Source organism: Mobula hypostoma, chromosome 12 (genome assembly GCF_963921235.1).
Source record: "Mobula hypostoma chromosome 12, sMobHyp1.1, whole genome shotgun sequence".
In the NCBI taxonomy this organism is placed as follows: domain Eukaryota; kingdom Metazoa; phylum Chordata; class Chondrichthyes; order Myliobatiformes; family Myliobatidae; genus Mobula; species Mobula hypostoma.
This window is the reverse complement of record NC_086108.1, coordinates 20,688,073-20,712,490: the sequence shown is the minus strand read 5'-3', so window position 1 is coordinate 20,712,490 and position 24,418 is coordinate 20,688,073. Positions and strand designations below refer to the sequence as shown.

The 24,418-nt window shown below is 38.6% G+C and overlaps 2 protein-coding genes across 10 annotated transcripts in view; one reads left to right on the top strand and one right to left on the bottom strand.

The window, feature by feature from the left end:
• The window catches only part of angptl1a (angiopoietin-like 1a), a 111,864-nt gene extending 102,607 nt beyond the window's left edge, over positions 1 to 9,257 (bottom strand). Inside the window, exon 1 of the mRNA XM_063063728.1 lies at positions 8,577 to 9,257. Within this exon, the coding sequence (XP_062919798.1) occupies positions 8,577 to 8,758 (182 nt within the window). The 5' untranslated portion in view covers positions 8,759 to 9,257. The remainder of the gene's footprint in view (positions 1 to 8,576) is intronic.
• The window catches only part of ralgps2 (Ral GEF with PH domain and SH3 binding motif 2), a 566,060-nt gene that overhangs the window by 372,630 nt on the left and 169,012 nt on the right, over positions 1 to 24,418 (top strand). The window lies entirely within an intron of this gene.

Sequence of the window (24,418 nt, the reverse complement as noted above, 5' to 3'; positions counted from 1 at the left end):
TTCCTCCAAACCAAAGGTGTTGCTATGGGCACCCATATGGGTCCTAGCTATGCCTGCCTTTTTGTTGGCTTTGTGGAACAATGCTTCCTGCGTGCATGCTGAGCTCGTTGACTTCATTAACTTTGCCTCCAACATTCACCCTGCCTTCAAGTTTACCTGGTCCATTTCCGACACCTCCCTCCCCTTTCTAGATCTTTCTGTCTCTATCTCTGGAGACAGCTTATCTACTGATGTCTACTATAAGCCTACTGACTCTCACAGCTATCTGGACTATTCCTCTTTTCACCCTGTCTCTTGCAAAAATACCACCCCTTTCTCGCAATTCCTCTATCTCCACCGCATCTGCTCTCAGGATGAGGCTTTTCATTCCAGGACAAGGGAGATGTCCTCCTTTTCAACTCTGCTCTCAAACGTATCCCCCCCATTTCATGCACATCTGCTCTCACTCCATCCTCCCGCTACCCACTAGGAATAGGGTTCCCCTGGTCCTCACCTACCACCCCACCAGCCTCTGGGTCCAACATATTATTCTCCGTAACTTCGGCCACCTCCAACGGGATCCCACCACTAAGCACATCTTTCCCTCCACCCCCCCCGTCTGCTTTCTGCAGGGATCGCTCCCTACGCGACTCCCTTGTCCATTCGTCCCCCCCATCCCTCCCCACCGATCTCCCTCCTGGCACTTATCCTTGTAAGCAGAACAAGTGCTACACATGCCTTACACTTCCTCTCTTACCACCATTCAGGGCCCCAAACAGTCCTTCCAGGTGAGGCGACACTTCACCTGTGAGTCGGCTGGGGTGATATACTGCATCCGGTGCTCCCGATGTGGCCTTCTATATACTGGCGAGACCTGATGCAGACTGGGAGGTCGTTTTGCTGAACACCTACGCTCTGTCTGCCAGAGAAAGCAGGATCTCCCAGTGGCCACGTATTTTAATTCCACATCCCATTCCCATTCTGACATGTCTATCCACGGCCTCCTCTACTGGAAAGATGAAGCCACACTCAGGTTGGAGGAACAACACCTTATATTCCGTATGGGTAGCCTCCAACCTGATGGCATGAACATTGACGTCTCTAACTTACGCTAATACCCCACCTCCCCCTCATACCCCATCCGTTATTTATTTATTTATATACACACACATTCTTTCTGTGTCTCTCCTTTTTCTCCCTCTGTCCCTCTGACTATACCCCTGGCCCATCCTCTGGGTTCCCTTCCCCCCCCCACTCGCTTTTCCTTCTCCCTGGGCCTCCTGTCCCATGATCCTCTCATATCCCTTTTGCCAATCACCTGTCCAGCTATTGGCTCCATCCCTCCCCCTCCCCCTCCCACTTTCAAATCTCTTACTAGCTCTTCCTTCAGTTAGTCCTGACGAAGGGTCTCGGCCCGAAATGTCAACTGTACCTCTTCCTAGAGATGCTGCCTGGCCTGCTGCGTTCACCAGCACTTTGATGTGTGTTGCTTGAATTTCCAGCATCCGCAGAATTCCTCGTGCTCCCCATTAAAAACTGTCTTTACAGAACTTCAGAATTCTCAAGTATTTTTCAGCCAATGGAATACTGAACCAAAGTGCTTTCGAACAGATGTCAATTTGCACACTGATACATCGCATAACTGTGATGAAATAGCCAGATACTGGTTGTTGTGTGTGCTGTCACCACATTTTACCAGAAAATATGGAACTTTTCAAATAGTTATCTTATATAGAATCTGAGCAGAGTATGTGGTTCATGATCATTTTGAAATTTTATCCTGCTCAGTAATATCAGAGGACATCAAATGTGAAACATTTATAGATGTTAAATGAATGGTAAAAGTTCTGTTTTTGCTTATCTGTTAGATAGATATTGTGTTTATTTAATTCTTTCCATTAAAATGTAATTTTGAAGAAAGAACCTGCTGTTGCCTTTGGGAACTCATTAGTGAAAATCTTGGAGCAGGTATTAATTTTGGTATGCATTGATTTGACCCAGAAGGCTCCAGCAAGAAGCCCAAAGTATGGCTGAGACATAGGAATGTTTTGACTGAACCATGTGTATCTGCAAAGGAACAGACCACCAGGCACGACAAAGAATCTAGCAATTTCTCTTTGCATTGGAGCAATACTGTGTTCTTTTGGAAGTTGAGGCCAAAAGATTGTTGTTTGAGTAAATGAAACATTGGTGCATGGAGCATCAGTCCTAATTAAGGGTCTCAGCCCGAAATATTGCCAGTTTATACACTTCCATAGGTGCTGCCTGCACTGCTCAGCATTTTGTGTGTGCATCATTGTAGACTCATCATTGTAACCCTTTTAAGAAAGTTTGCTTGAAAAGATATGTTACTTGAAAAGAGTAAGTGCACCCTTATAGAGAGAGAAGTAGTTTCCAAGAGTCCCTGAATTATTTATTTATGGGTACAAAACAGGCCTTTCTAGCCCAATGAGCACCCCTGCCCCCCCCCCCCCAATTCCGGAACCTACTTAATTTAACACTAGCCTAATCACAGGGCAATTTTCAATGACCTGGTATATCTTTGGACTTGGAGGAAACCCACATAGTCATGGGGAGAATGTACAAACTCCTTATAGACAGCGCTAGAATTAAACTCTGATTTCAATAATTCATTGCAAGTTGTACGTACAAGTACGTGAATTGCATACCACATATCTACCACGTGATACGTGCGTGCCTCGCTTAAAGTAAACACTAAGTTAGACCTCCTTTCCCAGATTTCTATCTTCCTTTGAATTAGTTTCATGCTTTGAAGTTACAAAATGCAACACTTCTGACACCCAGAGTTGTAATAGCGTTGTCCTCCCCGCTACGTTACTATGGGTCCCTAATTGATATAAACTGTCCATTGAAATTCAGCTTTTCTAGCCTTGACAATCTTTCCTGGTCAATGACCAGCATTCTGTAAGACTTCACAATGGGGTTTAGGTGCTATTTCAACTACTGAAGAGAAAAAAAAACAATAGAAGGTGCACAATCTTTCTGAATCTGGTGCTTTATTATGCCAATTTTACACTAAAGTTCATTTATAATGATTCCAGTTATGGTGTGGGAGTAGTTAGTTATAAGCAATTGAAAATGACTAGGACATTCGTAAGGCCAGTGATGTTGTGGGAATGGAACTGGACTCTCTGACGGTGGTGTCTGAAAAGATGATGCTGTCCAAGTTGCATGCCATCTTGGACAATGTCTCCCATCCACTCCATAATGTACTGGTTGGGCACAGGAGTACATTCAGCCAGAGACTCATTCCACCGAGATGCAACAGAGCATCATACGAAGTCATTCCTGCCTGTGGCCATCAAACTTTACAACTCCTCCCTTGGAGGGTCAGACACCCTGAGCCAATAGGCTGGTCCTGGACTTACTTCCTGGCATAATTTACATATTACTATTTAACTATTTATGGTTTTATTACTATTTATTATTTATGGTGCAACTGTAACGAAAACCAATTTCCCCCCGGGATCAATAAAGTATGACTATGAAGAGCCTTTTCCTTTGGGCCATTCATGTTGAGAAAGAGCTCAAACATAGGGTACAGTAATATAGAGGCTGAGTTACAACAAATAATGCAAACTATTTTGAACTTCAACTTCCTGACATTGCAGCAACAAACCATTTTCCTTCTAAATTGATTGTTTACCTGCATGTTAATTTCCTGTGTCCAGTATACCAAGATCCCACTGTATAAGAACATACAACTATTTCAGCATTAATCCTGCCAATGAGAATATATATTTTTACACTTTGTATTCCCGCTGCTATATTGTTGTGTTTATTGTACAAATTATTTAAACAATTCTTTGCATCATATAGCTGGTGATTATCTATTTTTTTAAACCAAGGTCTTTACAAAAGCCCTATTATATTTCATTTATATTATCTCATCTACATCAGTACAAAGAGAAATGACAAATTGTCAAGATGTGTACTAGAGGATTATAACTTTGAGGCTTGCAAGCTGAAATTTCAAAAGTATTTCTCATTCTGTTCTTGTTTTACTATTGTCATGATGACATGAACTTGAATTAAAAAGGTGAACAAAACAATTGTCAAGGAATAAATACTAGTAACCATGTATTAAACCGTAACTACCACTATCTCACAAAGTTCCACAAGATTCTTTTTAAAAATTAGATGTTTTGTTTGGATGTGCCAATAACTGCCTACTTCATGATAGGTTTTCATAATTACATGTTTTTAAACTCTAAATCATGTTAATAAGATATAGTGGTCTGTGACTTTCTGCTGACATGGTAGTCAATGGTACAAATTTTCCTGTTTACCTTGGTAGTGATCAATCAAGTATGTAAGCACACATCTTTAATGCTTTCTACCACCTTTATACTTTATTGTCGCCAAACAATTGGTACTAGAATGTACAATCATCACAGTGATATTTGATTCCGCGCTTCCCACTCCCTGGATTACAAATATTAAATATTAAAAATAGTAAAGGTTAGTAAATATTAAAAATTTAAATTATAAATCATAAATAGAAAATAGAAGAATGTAAAGTAAGGTAGTGCAAAAAAAAAACTGAGAGGCAGGTCCGGATATTTGGAGGGTACAGCCCAGATCTGGGTCAGGATCCGTTCAGCAGTCTTATTACAGTTGGAAAGAAGCTGATCCCAAATCTGGCCATACGAGTCTTCAAGCTCCTGAGCCTTCTCCCGGAGGGAAGAGGGACGAAAAGTGTGTTGGCTGGGTGGGTCATGTCCTTAATTATCCTGGCAGGACTGCTTCGACAGCGTGCAGTGTAAAGTGAGTCCATGGACAGAAGATTGGTTTGTGTGATGTGCTGTGCTGCGTTCACGATCTTCTGCAGCTTCTTTCGGTCTTGGACAGGACAACTTCCATACCAGGTTGTGATGCACCCTAGAAGAATGCTTTCTACGGTGCATCTATAAAAATGAGTGAGGGTTTTAGGGGACAGGCCAAATTTCTTTAGTTTTCTCAGGAAGTAAAGGCACTGGTGGGCCTTCTTGGCGGTGAACTCTGCTTGGTTGGACCAAGTCAGGTCATTTGTGATATTGACCCCGAGGAACTTAAAGCTTTTGACCTGTTCCAGTTGCGCACCACCGATGTAAATTGGGTCATGTGGTCCGCTACTCCTTCTGAAGTAAACAACCAATTCCTTCATCTTGCTGACGTTGAGGGATAGGTTATTGTCTTCGCACCATGCCACCAGGTTCTTAATTTCCTCTCTGTACTCAAACTCATCATTACCTGAGATACGGCCTACAACTGTTGTATCATTGCACGCATCACTAAATGACAATAAAAGAGGACTGCGTGTCCTCATAATCTAATCTAATGTTTTCTTTCCTATTTAGTTTATTTCTTTGCTTGTAATCAGACAAAATCTAAATTGGACACTACAAAAGCTTTCAGTTTCTAGCTTTGAAATGACATTAATTTTCGTTAGATGTGATTTCTTTTCATGGAAGGCTTGTTCTGCTGAAAAGATGAAGTAATCTCTAACATGCCCATTACTAGCTTCAAACCAATTTACCAGAAATGTGTAATTTTTTTTATGATTCTCAAATACTTGCAATATTGATCTTTTAGTTACCAAATTGGGTTGATAGGAATCAGACTAAAACACACAATTTAGAGGCACATTTGATTCCTTTTCTTATGAAAAAAATCTTACCATAGTTACCAGCACAGAAGGAAGCAACTCTTTAAAACAATGCCAGTTCTCCTCAAGAATACAGCCTTTCAGATTGCAGCGCAAATCTGGATATTTTTCCTCATTTCAATGCCTGACCCAATTTCCTTCTGAAATCTATGACTAATTTTGCTTGTGCTACTGGTTAGGCAATGCATTCTCAAAACTAATCACTTAAAACTCATAGCCTTTGGTACTTCTATCAATCAACAATCTATGTCCCCAGGTGCCTGATGTTTCTGTCACTGGAAGCATTTTCTCTGTCTGGGTCTCAATCACATCTCCTTGACCTTGCACAAAAGAGAACAATACCATTTTCTCCAGGCTTTCTCCTTTAGTCCATCATACCTAGTAACATTCAAGTAATTATTTTCTGCACCTTTTCCACAGCAATAGATCCCTTCCAAAACTGCAGCATACAGTATTAGATCAACCCATTTATAATGTACATTATAACTTTTAGTTTTGTGCTATTACTCTTCATTTTTCTATTTTATACAAATGATTATGAAGTACAGGAACCTTATAATTTACAAAAGCTTTCTCCATCTATTGCAAACATTATCCAGATGCAAAAGACTGATCTTAATTCTCAGAATGTACAACATTCAGTCATGCAGCCTGACCAAGTAGCAAGGTCTTAAGTGGCATACAGAGACTCTCTGGTATTGCTTTGAAAAGCAGTAGAATTATCACTGGTATTCTTCCTGATATTTTTCTTCAAACAATATTGCAGGGAAGTATTTCTGAAATATTTTCTAAACTTCAAACAAGTTCTTTATTGGCTGTGATGTGCTTTGAAATGTTTTCATGGATGTACAAGATGCTATATGAATTCTTTTTTTTCATCTTTATAAAGTGCAGTTTATGTGGTAAAAGCAGGCAAGACAATTTTTTTTTAATATACCATGACCTAATGTACTATTCTAGAATGCAAAGTTGGAAAAGTAGTGGAACTAGGTCAAATAGTATCTTTAAAAGACACTTGGTTGCTACTTAAATGGAAAACAAACTGCAGAGTAATGGAAAAATAACAAAAAAAAAGTGGAATTATTTGGGTAACTCAGAGTTACTCAAATGGCTTCTTTTTGTACTGTATCATTCAGTGATTCTCTTGCTTATTTCTCTTGTCTGGAACATTCTTTCCAGACATTGAAACGTGGATTGTGATATCCCAGCTCCTGTTTGCTGAAAAACTAATTTTGTATGAAACATTATAGATTGGCAGTTTTAATTATGATCTGTTTGATATATTCTGACTGTCATAAACTGCCACAATAATTGGTTACTTCATGATCATTTGTTCCCTGCACCCTTAATCCCTCCAATTCTGTGATTTGATGTGCAATGTGATCATTTTGAATTTTTAAAAATTCTGTCTTTTCTAAGTAATAAATTAATTTTAGGAATAATTCTGTCTTTGCCAAGTTGATTAAGCAACAGATTTTTCACAAAAAAAAGCTTTAAAAATTAAATAAAACAGTGATTCTGGAACTATATATAACTACTTAATGAATAGAATACACTGCTTTAACTTGTCACATAATTGTGATGAATTATCAATATTGTGTTGCAATCTTTTCAAGGGTTAATTCAGTTAAATCTCTAACTGAGCTCCTGATATAGAAAGATCCTGGAACATTGTAGCCACTTTCCAGGGGTGTACTTTCTGCAAATAAATCTTAGAAAAGCATTAGAAATTGATTTAGAAAGAAAGTCAACATGGCTGATCATGTAAAGTTGCTCTCTTGAGACACTTGAAAGGCCTTGCAAAGACCTGACAAAGCTGAATTTGTAATTCAGCATCTGAGTAATTTGTATTACTTCGTAAGTGTATTTCAAACCCTAGTTGATAATTTTGCTGGAAACAACTGCCTGTGTTATAATTTGAGATTAAATTAAAATGGCACCAGGACAAAATAAGTGAGCACTATATTTATTTTTTTTTCAGAAAGATGATAATTGAGGTAGTGGTCCAAACTCTAAAGCAACCCAAGTAAAACTTCAGCACCATTATGTTCTGTTAATACCTCATTTATAAAGCAAAAAGACCGCCATCTGAGTTGGAATTTGATTTAACGTTCATGAAGTTAATATCAAGCCAAATAGAACACGAGTTTTAATGTGGGCTCAGGAAACTAATTTTACGGCTCAAGCTTTTTTTCAATCTCTGCTTAAGCTTTATCATTTTGTTAACGAAAGCCTTTTTAGCTGGTAATTTTCTTCAGCCAAAGAAATGTGATATGCAGTATTTACAACCTGCAACATTATATTTCTACAAATATGTTGAACAGAGAGTGAAAGGTTCGTGAACACATTTTACTTAGTGCACATATTTTTGGCATTAAGTTAGGAAAAAAATGCTACATTGGGATTTAAAAGATTAAATTTTTCAGACACATTTAAATCATAGAGAAAATAGTACAGTACAGCGCAGGAACAGGCCCTTCGGTCCATAATATTATGCTGAGCACATTAAATTAGCATTCGAATGGCGAATTAAACTAATCTCCTCTGCCTATACAATGTCCCTATCCCTCCATTTTCCTCACATTCATGTGTTTATCTAAAAAGTCCCTGAAAAGTTTGCCTAAAGATCATGTTGAATATTCCAAGTCCAAGGTAATATATTTTGTCTACCGATTTTAAATCAAAAGCACTTCAAACAAAACACTGGTTGAAGTAAATGCAAGGTCACAAAACTAACCTTCACGGGTGTAAGCCACTGGTATTGAATAATGCTGTCATTAACAACTTGATTAAATTGCTTTAGTAATCACACTTCTTTGTTGCCAATAAACAAAAACTGTGATTGTCCAAAAAGCAAATTATATCAAAACTCATTAACAAAGATCAGCAAGCCAAAAAACTCTACATTGTGTTCATGAATAAAACAAACCTGATTCCTTTTCCTGTGTGCGTGTTGAAGTGAAGTTTCAAAGTCAGATGAAAAGTTTCCAATTTGTACTGCTCCTTGAAATAGTCACAAAGATTTCTGCAGCAGCAAACAAACTCGTGAAAAGCTCTCTTCCATGTTGTTACAGATCCAAAGGCATTGTTTTCTGACAAAATTATTTGCATGCAATACCTTCAATAAAGCTGAAAGGAATATAGCACTGCAACCCTGTGCCAGACGTAAAGACTTAAAAGTTCTGTTTTCAGTTAACAGAAAAATCATGAGACTCGTTGCTGTTATGGTGTAACTGTCTGTACTGTTTTACAGCTTCAGGGCTCGTCTCTGTGAAATGGTGGGTTGCAGTCGGTAGACACTGGATCAACATAAGCCAGACTGACAGTCTCCTTAAGAACACGAGCATTAGGTTTATGAGAACTACACACCTATGACGTAATGGCACTTAGAACTAATTGAGCAAGTGATTTCCTTTCTCCGAACATTTAATCACAGGTTCCTAGTGAAACAGATGGAATGGGGATAAAAGTTCTTCTTTGTTTGCACTTTACACTGTCAGTGTTCACTAAACTATACTTTTCCTTGCACGCTATCAAAAATGAGTCTGATTACAAAAAAAATCAAAGCATGTGGTTTATAATATGATGTCTTAGCAGAGGTTTATGTGCTGCAGCTTTAGCTTAGAACAACAAACTTTTTAAGAATTGATTAGAACACATGCAAAATTGCTTCCAGGCCAAAGTTCTTGTATATAAATGTGCAATTTACTGAACTTGTTATTTCCTCAATTGTCGATTTCTAATTGGTTAAAATGGGAAATAGTAATTTGCATTTTATCTTTGAACAATGGGTTTTAACAAATCTACAGAATAGTAACCGTACTGAGTATGCCCACAAGAAAATGAATCTCAGGGTTGTATATGGTGAAATGTATGTATTTTGATAACATTTACTTTGAACTGGGTACTGTGGTATAAAAATCAGTTACTACATCATGCTGAGGTTTATGTTAATTGCAGATTACATTAGATATGATTGAAATTATTTTGAGCTCCACTCTGTATCCCAGTAGCATGTAGTGCATTGAACTTGCATTTGCCTGTTACTACTAATTAATTATTCTTTCTTATGATAGTCATTATTCTATATATATGATACACTTTCAATTTTGAGGCTAGGCTCCCTGCTTCTCGAATCTATTTCCCTGGTTCAGGAGTGGTTTAGGACATTCAGTCCTGCCAGTTGTCTTTGTGCCAAATGGAATCCCATCGCTAGACAAGACTTCTGATCGTAGAATAACTGATTAAAAGATGCAGAAGGTGCAGATTTCTAGCAAAATATTTAAGAGAAACTTTATCAGTTCCCCTAACTTGCTACAGTTGAATCTGCCTGCTGCACAACTGTCAGCAATGCATTCTGGACCTGAACCATTTGCTGCCTGTGTGTGTTTGGCTTTTTGCAAATCACATTGGAACATTAAAACTTAAGAAAGGAGTAGGCTGTATGGGTCCTCCCATCAGCTTTGCAATTCACTGAGATCATGACTAACTTTTTAACTCTAGTAAGATATTCCTATGTTGACCCCATATCTCTTGATTCCCTTAATATCAAAAAGTCTCTTGGTCTCTCTCTTGAACAAATTCAATGACTTACACTCCACAGCCTGTAGGTAAAGAATTCCAATGATATACTACATCCTGGAAAGAAAAAAAATTTTGTCATCTCTGTCCAGAATGGCTGACTCTTTTAGTTTAAAACTATGACCCCTGTTTCTAAACAGCCTAACAAGGGGAAACATTAACATCACATCTGGCATTTGGAGGCTTAAGAAAACTTTAAATGTATCAATGAGATTATTCCTCAGTATTCTAAGTTTGATGCTATAGGTACAGTTTTCTTATTTTCTTCTCATATGGCATACCTGACATCCCAGTAATCAATCCAGTGAGCCTTTACTGCATTCCCACGACAAATACTGTATATCCTTCCTGAGTTAGGGAGACCAGCTTAGTTTACTATGTTCTATATGTGGATACTCCCTGGCCTTTTATAATTTGAAGGTAACATTGCTAATTTAGTACTCAAATCCTCTGCCGGTGCAATATACTGTTTATTTGCTTTATCTGTATATTATCTTCCGGAGGTTTGCGTTGAAGAGGAGGTGGTAGAAGCAGATATGATAGTACTGCTTAAGAGGTATTTAAACCGGCACGTAAACAAGCCTGGGCCCCTGATCCCTCCAGCATTGATCTCTCCCATACTTTAATTGCCAAAACCTGTTAAGTAAACAAAAATCTGTCACTGCTCACTCTACAATCCTCCACCCAGGATGCACATTCTCCCATTCTGTTTTATCTTATGTCTCTTAGTTGTTAACTCTTGTTCCACAGAGAATAGTTTCTCTCTGTCTACAATCTGTCTGAGTTATAGGGCATATAAACAGGCTCTTAATCCCAACCCATTCAAGTTCCCTACTTGGCCTAGTCCCATTTTCCTGCATTTAGTCCCTATCCCTTTAAATGTTGCCTATCCGCATACCTGTCTAAATGTCTTAACTGTTATAAATGTACCCACACATTTAACATTTCATACATTAAAGTTTGTTTCGTATACACGTCACTGTGTGGAAAAAGTTGGCCCTCAGGACCCCATTAACTAAGGGAAAAGGTTTAGAGAGGAAGAGAGCAAAATATATGTCACCTTTAGTATGTATAGCATGACACACAATACCTGAAGGAATGGCTGGGGCAAAAACCGTTGTCACTTTTAAAAGTACCGGGATGAAAGACTACAGGATGAGGCTACTGGTCAAAACCAAAGATATGGTGGTAACCTTAAAAGCATTATTTTGGGGCCAAAATGTAGCTTCAGGTCAAGATTCAAATTTATTCTACACATGTATATTGATACATACGATGAAATGCGTCATTTGTATTGATAAGCAACACACCAGTGTTTGTGCTGGAAGCAGCCCACAAGTATTGCCACACATTCTGGTGCCAACATAGCATGCCCACAAAGCTTGGCAAAACAACACAAAATGCAATAAAACAGAAAGCAACAAGCAACAAAACACCAACAGCAAAACAAGCTCTATACCTCCCTCCCTCCCTCCCACATACATGCACAGTCCTCTAACCTGAAGGCAGGCAGTCTCCTTCAGCCTCTAGCCCCGAGCAAATTCAGATTCAGACTTCGACACACAGACATTGGGCTTTTGACTACCCGAGCTGACTCACAGAGATTCGCACACCCAGGGCTACAGCCATCAGGCCTTGACCTCTGGACCTCCGATTCAACCCTCAGACCTCAATCCTTGGCATTGATCCCTGGATCTATCAATCACTGTACACCAGACTTATCAATGACAGGACCCCAAACACTACATCTCAAACTCTGGTCTCACTGATTCGCAAACCCATGAGGTTCCTCCTGCCCACACAGAATTCCAACTCTGGAATCTTCCAGCATTTCACTAACCCTGTGGATGGCCACCAGCCTTCTACGCTAGTCTAACATAAGGCCTGACATCTTAATATAGCCTGCAATATCCAAAGTCCGTGTCACTGGCCTTCAGATGCGAATAGAGACTTAGGACTCGGGCCTGTTCTCTAATTTCCTTATATCCCTATTGCCAAACCTTAACCTGACCCCTAATTTCCCTCTCTGTTGCTAAAACCATCCCCATGAACCCAAGAACCCATTAAAAAAAATGAAAATTGAACCATAACCTCAACAGAGGACACAGCTTGGCACCATCTTGTAAAGCTATATTATAACATTTTTTCAAATAGGGGCCTTACCCCAGGATGTAGAAAATGGGAGCTCTACCCAATCCTATTTAAAGGGATTTCAAGATTGGATCAAAACCATAATTGTCTTAGTTAGGATTGATTTTGAGAAATCTTTTAAAAGGGGACATGGAATCATCTCCTCAACCATCTAACTCAACAACAATGTCTCTGATCTGATACCAATATTTCCTAAGATCGCATATCCTCCCAATTGGCAGACTTCAGATGCAACAAAAAATAGAACAGGTACTATTAAGATGTGCAGGTTAGAGATTATGGCTTACCCCTTCCCAGGCATTTCTATATGACAGATGGGAAATGAATTAGTTGATGGCAGTCTAGTATAAAACATCAAGTTCAGAGGAGTGTCGTAGAATACGTACAACTACTTTAATATTCCTTTATTCTTTTATTCCTGTAACTCAAGTTTTAGCAAAATAAAGGCCTTGGAGAGTGTTCAAACAAATACTAGCCTTAAAAGTATACCCAAAATACATCTGTTATATGCTACAGATCCAGCCGGGGATAATTATAAAACATTCCATGTCAATGCCTTTTGTGCTCCAATCCAATCTCTTAATGAGTGTAGCTAGCATGGTGTGAAGAGTGTAGTGCTTTCCTGTACCATTTAAGCTATTGAATTAAACCATCTTACTCCTTAATTTCTAAAGCAATTATTTTTTCTTATCATAAAGTAATTCTACTCCATTAAACACACTTTCAGCAGTAGTTTGAGAAACTACTTAAATGTCAGGCCTAAGATTCCATTCAAAAAATTAAAACAGCTTACCAGGTTTAAATCTAGCATTGTGTCATCAGATTCTGGGTTTGTTTTGCATACTGCTGTGAGCCTTGCTGTTTTTCATCTCAAAAATACACTGGTGATTTCGTCATATAACCGTATAACAATTACAGCACGGAAACAGGCCATCTCGACCCTTCTAGTCCGTGCCGAACACTACCTCTCACCTAGTCCCACCGACCTGCAGTCAGCCCATAACCCTCCATTCCTTTCCTGTCCATATAGCTATCCAATTTAACTTCAAATGACAACTTCAAACCTGCCTTAACCACTTCTGCTGGAAGCTCGTTCCACACAGCTACCACCCTCTGAGTAAAGAAGTTCCCCCTCATGTTGCCCCTAAACTTTTGCCCTTTAACTCTCAACTCATGTCCTCTTGTCCGAATCTCCCCCACTCTCAATGGAAAAAGCCTATCCACGTCAACTCTATCTATCCCGCTCATAATTTTAAATACCTCTATCAAGTCCCCCCTCAACCTTCTACGCTCCAAAGAACAAAGACCCAACTTGTTCAACCTTTCTCTGTAACTTAGGAGATGAAACCCAGGTAACATTCTAGTAAACCTTCTCTGTACTCTCTCAATATTGTTGACATTTTTCCTACAATTTGGTGACCAGAACTGTACACAATACTCCAAATTTAGCCTTATCAATGCCTTATACAATTTTAACATTACATCCCAACTCCTATACTCAATGCTCTGACTTATAAAGACCAGCATACCAAAAGCTTTCTTCACCACCCTATCCACATGAAAGTCCACCTTCAGGGAACTATACACCATTATTCCTAGATCCCTCTAGTCTACTGCATTCTTCAATGCCCTACCATTTACCATGTATGTCCTATTTTGATTAGTCCTACCAAAATGTAGCACCTCACATTTATCAGCATTAAACTCCATCTGCTATCTTTCAGCCGACTCTTCTAACTGGCCTAAATCTCTCTGCAAGCTTTGAAATGACAAATAATGTTGGACCCAGTACAGATCCCTGAGCACACCACTAGTCACCTGCCTCCAATCTAACAAACAGTTATCCACCACTACTCTCTGGCGTCTCCCATCCAGCCACTGCTGAATTCTTTTTACTACTTCAATATTAATACCTAACAATTGAACCTTCCTAACTAACCTTCCATGTGGAATCTTGTCAAAGACCTTACTGAAGTCCATATAGACAACATCCACCACTTTACCCTTGTCAACTTTCCTAGTAACCTCTTCAAAAAATTCAATAAGATTTGTCAAACATGACTTTTCACGCACAAATCCATGTTGACTGTTCCTAATCAGACCCTCTCTATCCATATAATTATATAGTTCCTAATCAGACCCTGTCTATCCAGGAAACAGTTGAGGCCAGTTCATTGGCTGTGTTTAAGAGGGAGTTAGATATGGCCCTTGTGGCTACGGGGGTCAGGGGGTATGAAGGGAAGGCTGGGGCGGGGTTTTGAGTTGGATGATCAGCCATGATCATAATAAATGGCGGTGCAGGCTCGAAGGGCCAAATGGCCTACTCCTCCACCTATTTTCTATGTTTCTATAATTATATATACCATCTCTAAGAATACTTTCCATCAATTTACCCACCACTGACGTCAAACTCACAGGCGGATAATTGCTAGGTTTACTCTTAGAACCCTTTTTAAACAATGGAACAACATGAGCAATACGCCAATCCCCTGGCACCAACCCCGTTTCTAATGCCATTTTAAATATTTGTGTCAGAGCCCCTGCTATTTCCACACTAACTTCCCTCAAGGTCCTAGGGAATATCCTGTCAGGACCCAGAGACTTATCCACTTTTATATTCCTTAAAAGCGCCAGTACTTCCTCTTCTTTAATCATTATAGTTTCCATTCTACCCTACTTGTTTCCCTTACCTTACATAGTTCAATATCCTTCTCCTTAGTGAATACCGAAGAAAAGAAATTGTTCAAAATCTCCCTCATCTCTTTTGGCTCCACACATAGCCATCCACCCTGATTCTCTAAGGGACCAATTTTATCCCACACTATCCTTTTGCTATTAATATAACCGTAGAAACCATTTGGATTTATTTTCACCTTACATGCCAAAGCAACCTCATATCTTCTTTTAGCTTTTCTAATTTCTTTCTTAAGATTCTTTTTACATTCTTTATATTCCTCAAGCACCTCATTTATTCCAAGCTGCCTATATTTATTGTAGATCTCTCTCTTTTTCCAAACCAAGTTTCCAATATCCCTTGAAAACCTTGCTCTCTCAAACTTTTAACCTTTCCTTTCAACCTAACAGGAATATAAAGATTCTGTACCCTCAAACTTTCACCTTTAAATGACCTCCATTTCTCTATTACATCCTTCACATAAAACAAGTTGTCCCAATCCACTCCTCCTAAGTCCTTTCGCATCTCCTCAAAGTTAGTCTTTCTCCAATCAAAAATCTCAACCCTGGGTCCAGTCCTATCCATCTCCATAATTATATTGAAACTAATGGCATTGTGATCACTGAACCCGAAGTGTTCTCCAACACATACCTCTGTCACCTGACCTATCTCATTCCCTAACAGGAGATCCAACACTGCCCCTTCTCTAGTTGGTACCTCTATGTATTGCTGCAAAAAAACTACCTTGCACATATTTTACAAACTCCAAACCATCCAGCCCTTTTACAGAATGGGTTTCCCAGACTCTATGTGGAAAATTAAAATCTCCCACAATCACAACCTTGTGCTTACTACAAATATCTACTCTCTCCTTACAAATTTGCTCCTCCAATTCTCGCTCCCCATTAGGTGGTCTATAATACACCCCTATAAGCATTACTACACCTTTCCCATTCCTCAATTCCACCCAAATAGCCTCCCTAGACGAGTCCTCTATCCTGCCAATGCACCGTTGTAATATTTTCTCTGACAATCAATGCAACACCTCCCCCTCTTGCCCCTCTGATTCTAACACACCTGAAGCAACGAAATCCAGGAATATTTAGTTGCCAATCACACCCCTCCTGCAACCATGTTTCACTAATAGCTACAACATCATATTTCCAGGTGTCAATCCATGCTCTAAGCTCATCCACCTTTCTTACAATACTCCTAGCATTAAAATAGATGCATTTATGAAACTCTCCACCTCTTACACTCTGTTTATCCCAAATGGTGCAAACAACTTTGTTATCCTTTTCTTCCTTCTCCCCTACATCTTCGGTCTGAGTGCTCCCATTCTTTGTCCCCTGCCTATCCTCCCTCACACACTGTCTACTAGCTTTCTCTATTTGTGAACTAACCACCTCTCTCCTAGTCTCTTCAATTTGATTCCCACCCCCAACCATTCTAGTTTAAAGTCTCCCCAGTAGCCTTCGCAAATCTCCCCACCAGGATATTGGTCCCCCTAGGATTCAAGTGCAGCCTGTCCTTTTTGTACAGGTCACACCTGTGCCAAAAGAGGTCCCAATGATCCAGAAACTTGGATCCCTGCCCCCTGCTCCAATCCCTGAGCCACACGTTTATCCTCCACCTCATTCCATTCCTACTCTCAATGTCACGTGGCACAGGCAGTAATCCTGAGATTACTACCTTTGCGGTCCTTCTTCTCAACTCCCTTCCTAACTCCCTATATTCTCCTTTCAGGACCTCTTCCCTTTTCCTACCTATGTCATTGTTACCTATATGTACCACGACCTCTGGCTCCTCACCCTCCCACTTCAGGATATCTTGGACATGATCAGAAACATCCCGGACCCTGGCACCAGGGAGGCAAACTACCATCCGGGTCTCCTGACCGCGTCCACAGAATTGTCTATCTGACCCCCTAACTATCGAGTCCTCTATTACTATTGCCCTCCTCTTCCTTTCCCTACCCTTCTGAGCTACAGGGCTGGACTCTGTGCCGGAGGTACGGCCACTGTTGCTTCCCTTGGTATGCTGTCCCCCGCAACAGTACTGAAACAGGAGTACTTATTGTTAAGTGGCACAGCCACAGGGGTACTCTCTAGTACCTGACACTTCCCCTTCCCCCTCCTAACCGTGACCCACTCGTCTGCCTCCCTTGGCCCCGGTGTGACCACCTGCCTGTAACTCCCTCACGCTCCCTGACCAGACGATGGTCATTGAGCTGCAGCTCCAGTTCCCCAACGCGGTCCCTTAGGAGCTGCAGCTCAGCGCACCTGGCGCAGATGTGGACGGTCGGGACGACGTCTAGCCAATTTATAAATTTCTTTTGATGTAGATGTACTAATAATAACATGCCCGCTTTGCTGCCGCTGCTACTGTGCGATCGAGAATCTCTGGAGTGGAAGGCCCCAAATCCTCGGCTTTGCCTATTGCCTCTTGCCGGGGCCGGGGTCAAAGCGCTCGACAGAGACGGTGCTCGGTGTCGGAGAGCTGGTCGGAGGCTCCGAGTTTTCGGACGGACTCGGAGTCGGACTGTGGTCGGATGCTTCCAGGATGCTGCATCGGCAAGTTTGCAGCACTGGAGGTTCACCGTCTGCGTGAGATGATGGGACTTTCGAGAGACTTTGAGACTTTTTACCGTGCCGATGGTCTGTTCTTTATCAAATTACGGTATTGCTTTGCACTGTTGTATCTATATGTTATAATTATATGTTTTTTGTCAGTTTTTCAGTCAGTTTGTCATGTATTTCTGTGATATCATTCTGGAGGAACATTGTATCATTTCTTAATGCATGCATTACTAAATGACAATAAAAGAGGACTGCGTGTCCTCATAATCTAATCTAATGTTGCAGCACTCATCTACTGCGCCTTAAGAGTATAATCCTTAGACAAGTTATGTTTCCTGCTCCTAACAGTTCAGTGAGCTGTAGAGGTAAACACTTTGTTCTAAACATTGTGCATAGCACTTATTTATTCAACATGAAATGGTTTGTCTTTGTCTTCCAATTTTTCTAGTTTGCTTGTTTTCATTGTTTGGTGCGAATTTGTTTTATTTTTGGAAATTGGAGTAGATTTTTGATATCAATAAGTTATGTTGATATACTGTATTCTTCATAAACCTCAGAATGTCATAAGAAATTTTAACGATCTTTGCTAAAGTTATTTTGGAGACAACAAGCTAGGTTGCTTAATCATTCTACTGAAGGGAACCTTTTTTCAAAGTTACTGAATCAAAATGTTATCTTGGTGTTAATTTCCACCTGCTTCCTCTGACTTTGTCAATTTTATTGTTTTTTGTTGTTGTTCTTGAAGCAATGCAAGCCAGTTAAAACAACTTGAATGAATTAAAATAAATACCCAAAAAATTGCAATTTAGTGTTGCTCAACCTGTGAGCTGAGCCAAAGAAGCCCAGACCTGATGATCTGATTGAATATTTGTCTGCTTGTTCATAATGAATAACTGTTTTTAAGTGCTAATGACCTGTAGTAAAATTAAATTTTAAGCCAAAGATCCAGCTGAGTAACTTTCCAAAAGGTGTATGAAATGAGCACCAATGCTAAGTAAGCAGTAAACATAACCAAATTCAGCATACAGGTCACCCAGATGCAAGCACTATAGTTGGAGTGCCTTACTGAATGTTACCATGTCTGAGCAAACAATATTAATATATGGAACAACTGTGGGGATCAGTAGGAGAAGTTTAGAAATCAGAGGAACATTGATAAACACAGCACACTCTGGGAGGAGGTTATTCTGATTATTGTAAATGCTCATCCAGATATAAAACATAGATCGTTGCAGTAGCCAAAGAGGCTGTCCTCACCAGTCATGTTTTCTTCTCTTGCTGAAGAGGATGCTGGATCCTCTCTTGTCATTTTAAGCAGATTCCAAGTACTGTATATATCTGCACGCTATCTGAAATGTATAATGGGATTGTTCAGATTGGGATGCAAGAGTATTTATACCACTAGGCCAATATACAGTGAAAAGCTTTGACCCATTCTCACTTGTGATTCTTGTGAAGGTACTCTAAATGCAGAGATAATTGCTATCAATTATTGCTACCAGCAACTTATACTTCTGGACTTGCTACTTCAATTGGTAGTTCATTATAGCATGCTACTGCTTTGAGTGACAGTAATTACAGGTGGCCCCCGTTTTCCGAACGTTCGCTTTACGACACCTCGCTGTTACGAAAGACCAACATTAGTTACCTGTTTTCGCTAACAGAAGGTGTTTTCACTGTTACGAAAAAAGGCAACACTCATCCGAACAGCCAAGCTCCTCCCCCGGAACTGCATTCTAGCCGGCATCGCTTAAACACGTGCTTTATCTCAAATTATTTTGTGCATCCGTAAGCAAGATGAGTTATAAGGTATTGGAAAAGCCTAAAAGAGCTCGTAAGGGTGTTACACTTAGCATAAAACTAGACATAATTAAGCTTTTCGATCTTGGTGAACGAAGTAAGGACCTTGTCGAACTTGCATGCGTCTACCATTTGCACTATTTATACGCAGAGTGAAAGAATTTTGAAAGCTGCCGATGTTCCTGTTGTCTCTGCTCGTAGCAAAGTGGTCTCTCTTAGTCGGCATCCAATAATGGATAAAATGGAAAGTTTGTTGCTTGAGTGGATTGATAGGTGTACAAAGCACAGTGTTACGTTAAGTTTTCTTATACTTAAAGAGAAATCGGATTCTGCAGGGAGCGCTCATGGAGTGAGGTCGTTCTTGGCTTCGCTCCATTCCCATTATCTTTTTTTTAACCTATGATCTCCCTTACTTAATCATTTTTTACCCATACCAGAAGATTTATTTTATCTTATTGATTCTTTTTTGAACTGCAATTGTGGAATCTAAAGAAACGAGTACAAGATCCAAAACCAAAGACGGGAAAGATTCCAATGGGAACAGAGGAAAAAGAAAAGGTGACTTGAAACAAACGGAGCTACCCTATGAAGCTATGACGAAGTTCTTAGAGGAAAAATTCGAGGAAGTACGTCAAAATCTATCTCAAAGCTTACCTGATAAGTTATCTAATAAATTTGAACAACATCATCAAAGTCTTAATGAAGACTTAAAATCAATCACGGAAACTCTGAAATCCCTGGATTGTGAAGTTCAAAAACATCAAATAATATCTCTGAACTGGATATTAAATCTCAGAAGATGGATTCAAAAGTTGAGAACTTGGAGCAGAATTTAGCTTCGACCATTAAACAACTGCAACATTTTAAATCCAAAGTTATCGATCTTGAAAATCGATCTAGAAGACAGAACTTACGTATAATTGGTCTACCCAAGGATATTGAAGATGGAGATCCTTTAATATTCTTTGCTCAACTTTTAAAGGATATGTTTAATTCAGTATTTCCTAACGATCCTCCATTGCTTGACCACGCCCATCGTATATCGTGGCCCAAGCCGGCATCTGCCGAATCAAAACCGAGACCAATTATTCTTTGATTCCACTACGTTAATGTTAAAGAACAGCTTCTCCAGGCTGCTCATCGGCAAGGGATGATTAAGTATCGTCAGCATTCCTTCAGAATAGTTCAAGATTACAGTCCCAAAATGATGAAAGGGCGATCGGCTTTTAAATCTCTGATGTCGGAATGTTATCAAAAAAATCTTAATCCGGCACTATTATACCCTGCACGCCTAAGAATTTCTCTTTCTGATGGATCTCATCATGTCTTCCATTCCACAACCGCTGCCCGAAGTTTTTTGGATGACAACTACCCATCTGATGCGGACACCGCTCTATAATTAATGTCCTGTGCTTCCAGTATCAGTTTTTTTTTCTGGTGTTTAAAAAAAAACTTTCTATTACTGTACAAAGAAGGTTTTTTATAAGCTCAAGATTTTTATCTTGTGCTTAGTACCGTTGGTATTACTTTACAACTTATCTAAAAAAGCCTTTTCTCGCGAGTAACTTTACTTTTCTTTTTAGTTAATTTCCTTTTTTAACTAGTTGATTTCCAATATTGTTACTAACGATTTGATTTGATGATCAATTTTAATTATATGTTCTTTGTTTTTGCTTTGGTATAATTAAGATGGCGGTTTGTTTTCCTTTTAGCAAAATCTCCTTTGTTCTTTTTGGGCACACCATGTTCTTATGTTTCTTCTTCCCATAATCCCCTTTTTTTTTGGAAGCGATATTTTATTTACTTTTATTTATAATTAACTAATCATATGTATTGGTACTAACTCTTTTCTTTTTTAGGTATTTTAGAAATTACACTATGTAGATTATTGTAGTATAGTATTAATTTTTTTATATCGGTTTCCGGGGAGTCTCCTTTATAACATATATCTTTGGAGTTGCCTCCTGCAGGAATGGGGTTAGATTTAGTGTTAGTTAGTTCTTTCTTCAGCCTTTCTTGGCTTAGTTCAGGGTTCTTAGGGATGGAGGGTGGGGGAGTTTCTTTTTTCCTTATTAATTTTTTCTATTGGGCTGATTTAGTACTACAAAGATGTCTGCAGTGTCGGGATTTCCGGTTCCTCTCTGATCATGTATTCCTCTTCCAATCTCATGAGTTTACATTGGTTAACCTTTTACACACCAAAGGGTTAATGTTAAATTATGGCTCACATTATTAATTTTGTCTCTTGGAATACAAATGGTTTAAACCATCCAATAAAACAGAAAAAGATTTTCAAAGTATTCCAAAGATTGAATGCCCATATTATTTTTGCACAAGAAACTCATGTAAGGAAAGAGGATAATCAACGCTTCTTTAAGTTTTGGAGGGAACAACAATACCACTCGAACTCCCAAGCCAAAGTCAAAGGCGTTTCAATTTTTATAGATCCCTCAATTACATTTATTCATCAAGACATTAATCTCAGATCCTAACGGTAGATTCTTGTTAATTACCGGGTTACTTTTTAATAAAGAGGTTGCTATGGTTAATGTTTATGTTCTGAATGTAGATTATCCTGAATTTTTTAAACACATATTCACTTCCTTTCCTAACTTAAACGAGTATGTGCTGATAATAGGTGGTAACTTTAATTTATGTTTAAATCCCATGTTGGACAGATCCATAGGTAGTCCGGCTCTACCGATTAAGTCGTCTACTCTTATTAACTCTTTCATGATTGACTCTGGGATTTCAGAAATTTGGAGATTTCTACACCCAAAGGACAAAGAATTCTCATTCTTTTCACACGTTTATCATTCTTATTCTCGAATTGACTATTTTTTATTGACTCTCGATTAATCCCATCTGTAATTGATTGTAATTATGACATTATCGCCATTTCAGATCATACTCCGATGAAACTTTCTATTAAGTTGATGGATACTTCTTCTACTAATAGACAATGGCGATTTAACCTTATTTTGCTTCAAGGCTTAGATTTTGTCAAGTTTATGGAGGGACAGATTGATTTCTTTTTTTCAACTAATACTATGGATGAAGTTTCCAATGGAACAATATGGGATGCTTTTAAAGCTTATATCCGTGGTCAATCCCTTACTCACTCTTCCTTCAGTTAGTCCTGGCGAAGGGTCTCGGCCTGAAACGTCGACTGCACCTCTTCCTAGGGATGCTGCCTGGCCTGCTGCGTTCACCAGCAACTTTGATGTGTGTTGCTTGAATTTCCAGCATCTGTAGAATTCCTGTTGTTTGCGTCTAAAAATGAAATACTCTCGTTGGTTAATAAAATTAAAGAAATTGATAAAAAATACGCTATTGCTCCTAGCAAGGAGCTGTATAAACAGAGAGTTGAACTTCAAATGGAACATAGCTTACTATTAACGTCCTCGATTGAAAATCAATTAATGAGAACTAAAAGTGATTTTTATATTCATAGTGATAAATCGGGTAAATTATTAGCCAATCAATTGAAATTTGCCTCGGTTAAACATCAAATTACTAAGATTCGTAAACACGATGATACTTTGACAGTTGATCATGACGAGATAAACAAAACGTTTCAAGAATTTTATACTTTATACTTCTTTATATCATTCTGATTTTCCTCATGATTTTAATATCATGCATGATATTTTAAGTAACTTGAATTTTCTGAAATTATCACCCGAGGACTGTTTATCATTAGAAACTCCTATTACAGAGGAAGAAATAACAGCTGCAATCTCATCAATGAATTCTGGTAAAGCACCTGGTCCGGATGGTTTTACAGTGGAATTTTTAAAATCCTTTTCCTCTATTCTCTCTCCTTGGTTGTCTAGAATATTCAAAGAATCAATCAGTTTAGGTAAATTACCACAATTGTTTTATGAAGCCTCTATTTCTTTAATTCTTAAAAAGAATAAAGATCCTACTGATTGTGCATCATATAGACCGATATCTCTTTTGAATGTAGATTCAGAAATTTTTCCAAAAATTTTAGCAACTAGGTTAGAGAAGGTATTATCTCAAATTATATCTATGGACCAAACAGGATTTATTAAAAACCGTTATTCATCTTTTAATATTAGGATGCTATGACTATTGTTTATACCCCCTCATTTAATACTCTGGAATGTATTATTTCATTAGATGCTGAGAAAGCCTTTGACAGAGTTGAATGGCCTTATTTATTTAGTGTGTTTGAGAAATTTAATTTTAGTTCGACATTTATATCTTGGATTAAATTGTTATATCATACCCCTGTAGCTTCGGTTTGTACTAATAATCAAAGATCTCCCTTTTTTCGTCTATCTCGTGGTACTAGGCAAGGATGCCCTCTTAGTCCTTTACTATTTAATATTGCTCTTGAACCTTTAGCAATTGCTATCCGTGACTTGCCCAACATTTTTGGTATTATCCTTGGAAATGAAATACATAAATTATCACTATATGCAGATAATTTGTTATTATATATCTCTAATCCAGAGAAATCAATTCCTGTTATTCTAGTTTTGTTGGCTTAATTTAGTAATTTTTCTGGTTACAAATTAAACCTTAATAAGAGTGAATTATTTCCCCTAAATAAGCTGGTTCCTATTTATGGATGTTTACCATTTAAATTGGTTACTGACTCTTTTATATATTTACGGATTACAATTACGAAAAAGTATAAAGATTTATTTAAAGCTAATTTTTTACCTCTAATTGATCAGATTAAACTTTTGTTTACTAAATGGTCACCAATATCTTTGTCTTTGATCGGTCGGATTAATGCTATTAAGATGATTATTTTGCCAAAATTTCTGTATGTATTTCAATCGGTTCCAATTTTGAGACAACATTATCAAAAAATCTTTTTTTGATAATGTTGACTCAAAAATTTCTTCATATATATGGCAGAACAAAAATCCTAGGCTAGGTAAAAGGTATTTACAAAAATCTAAAGTGGGGGGGTTAGCCCTCCTGAATTTTAGATATTTTTATTGGGCA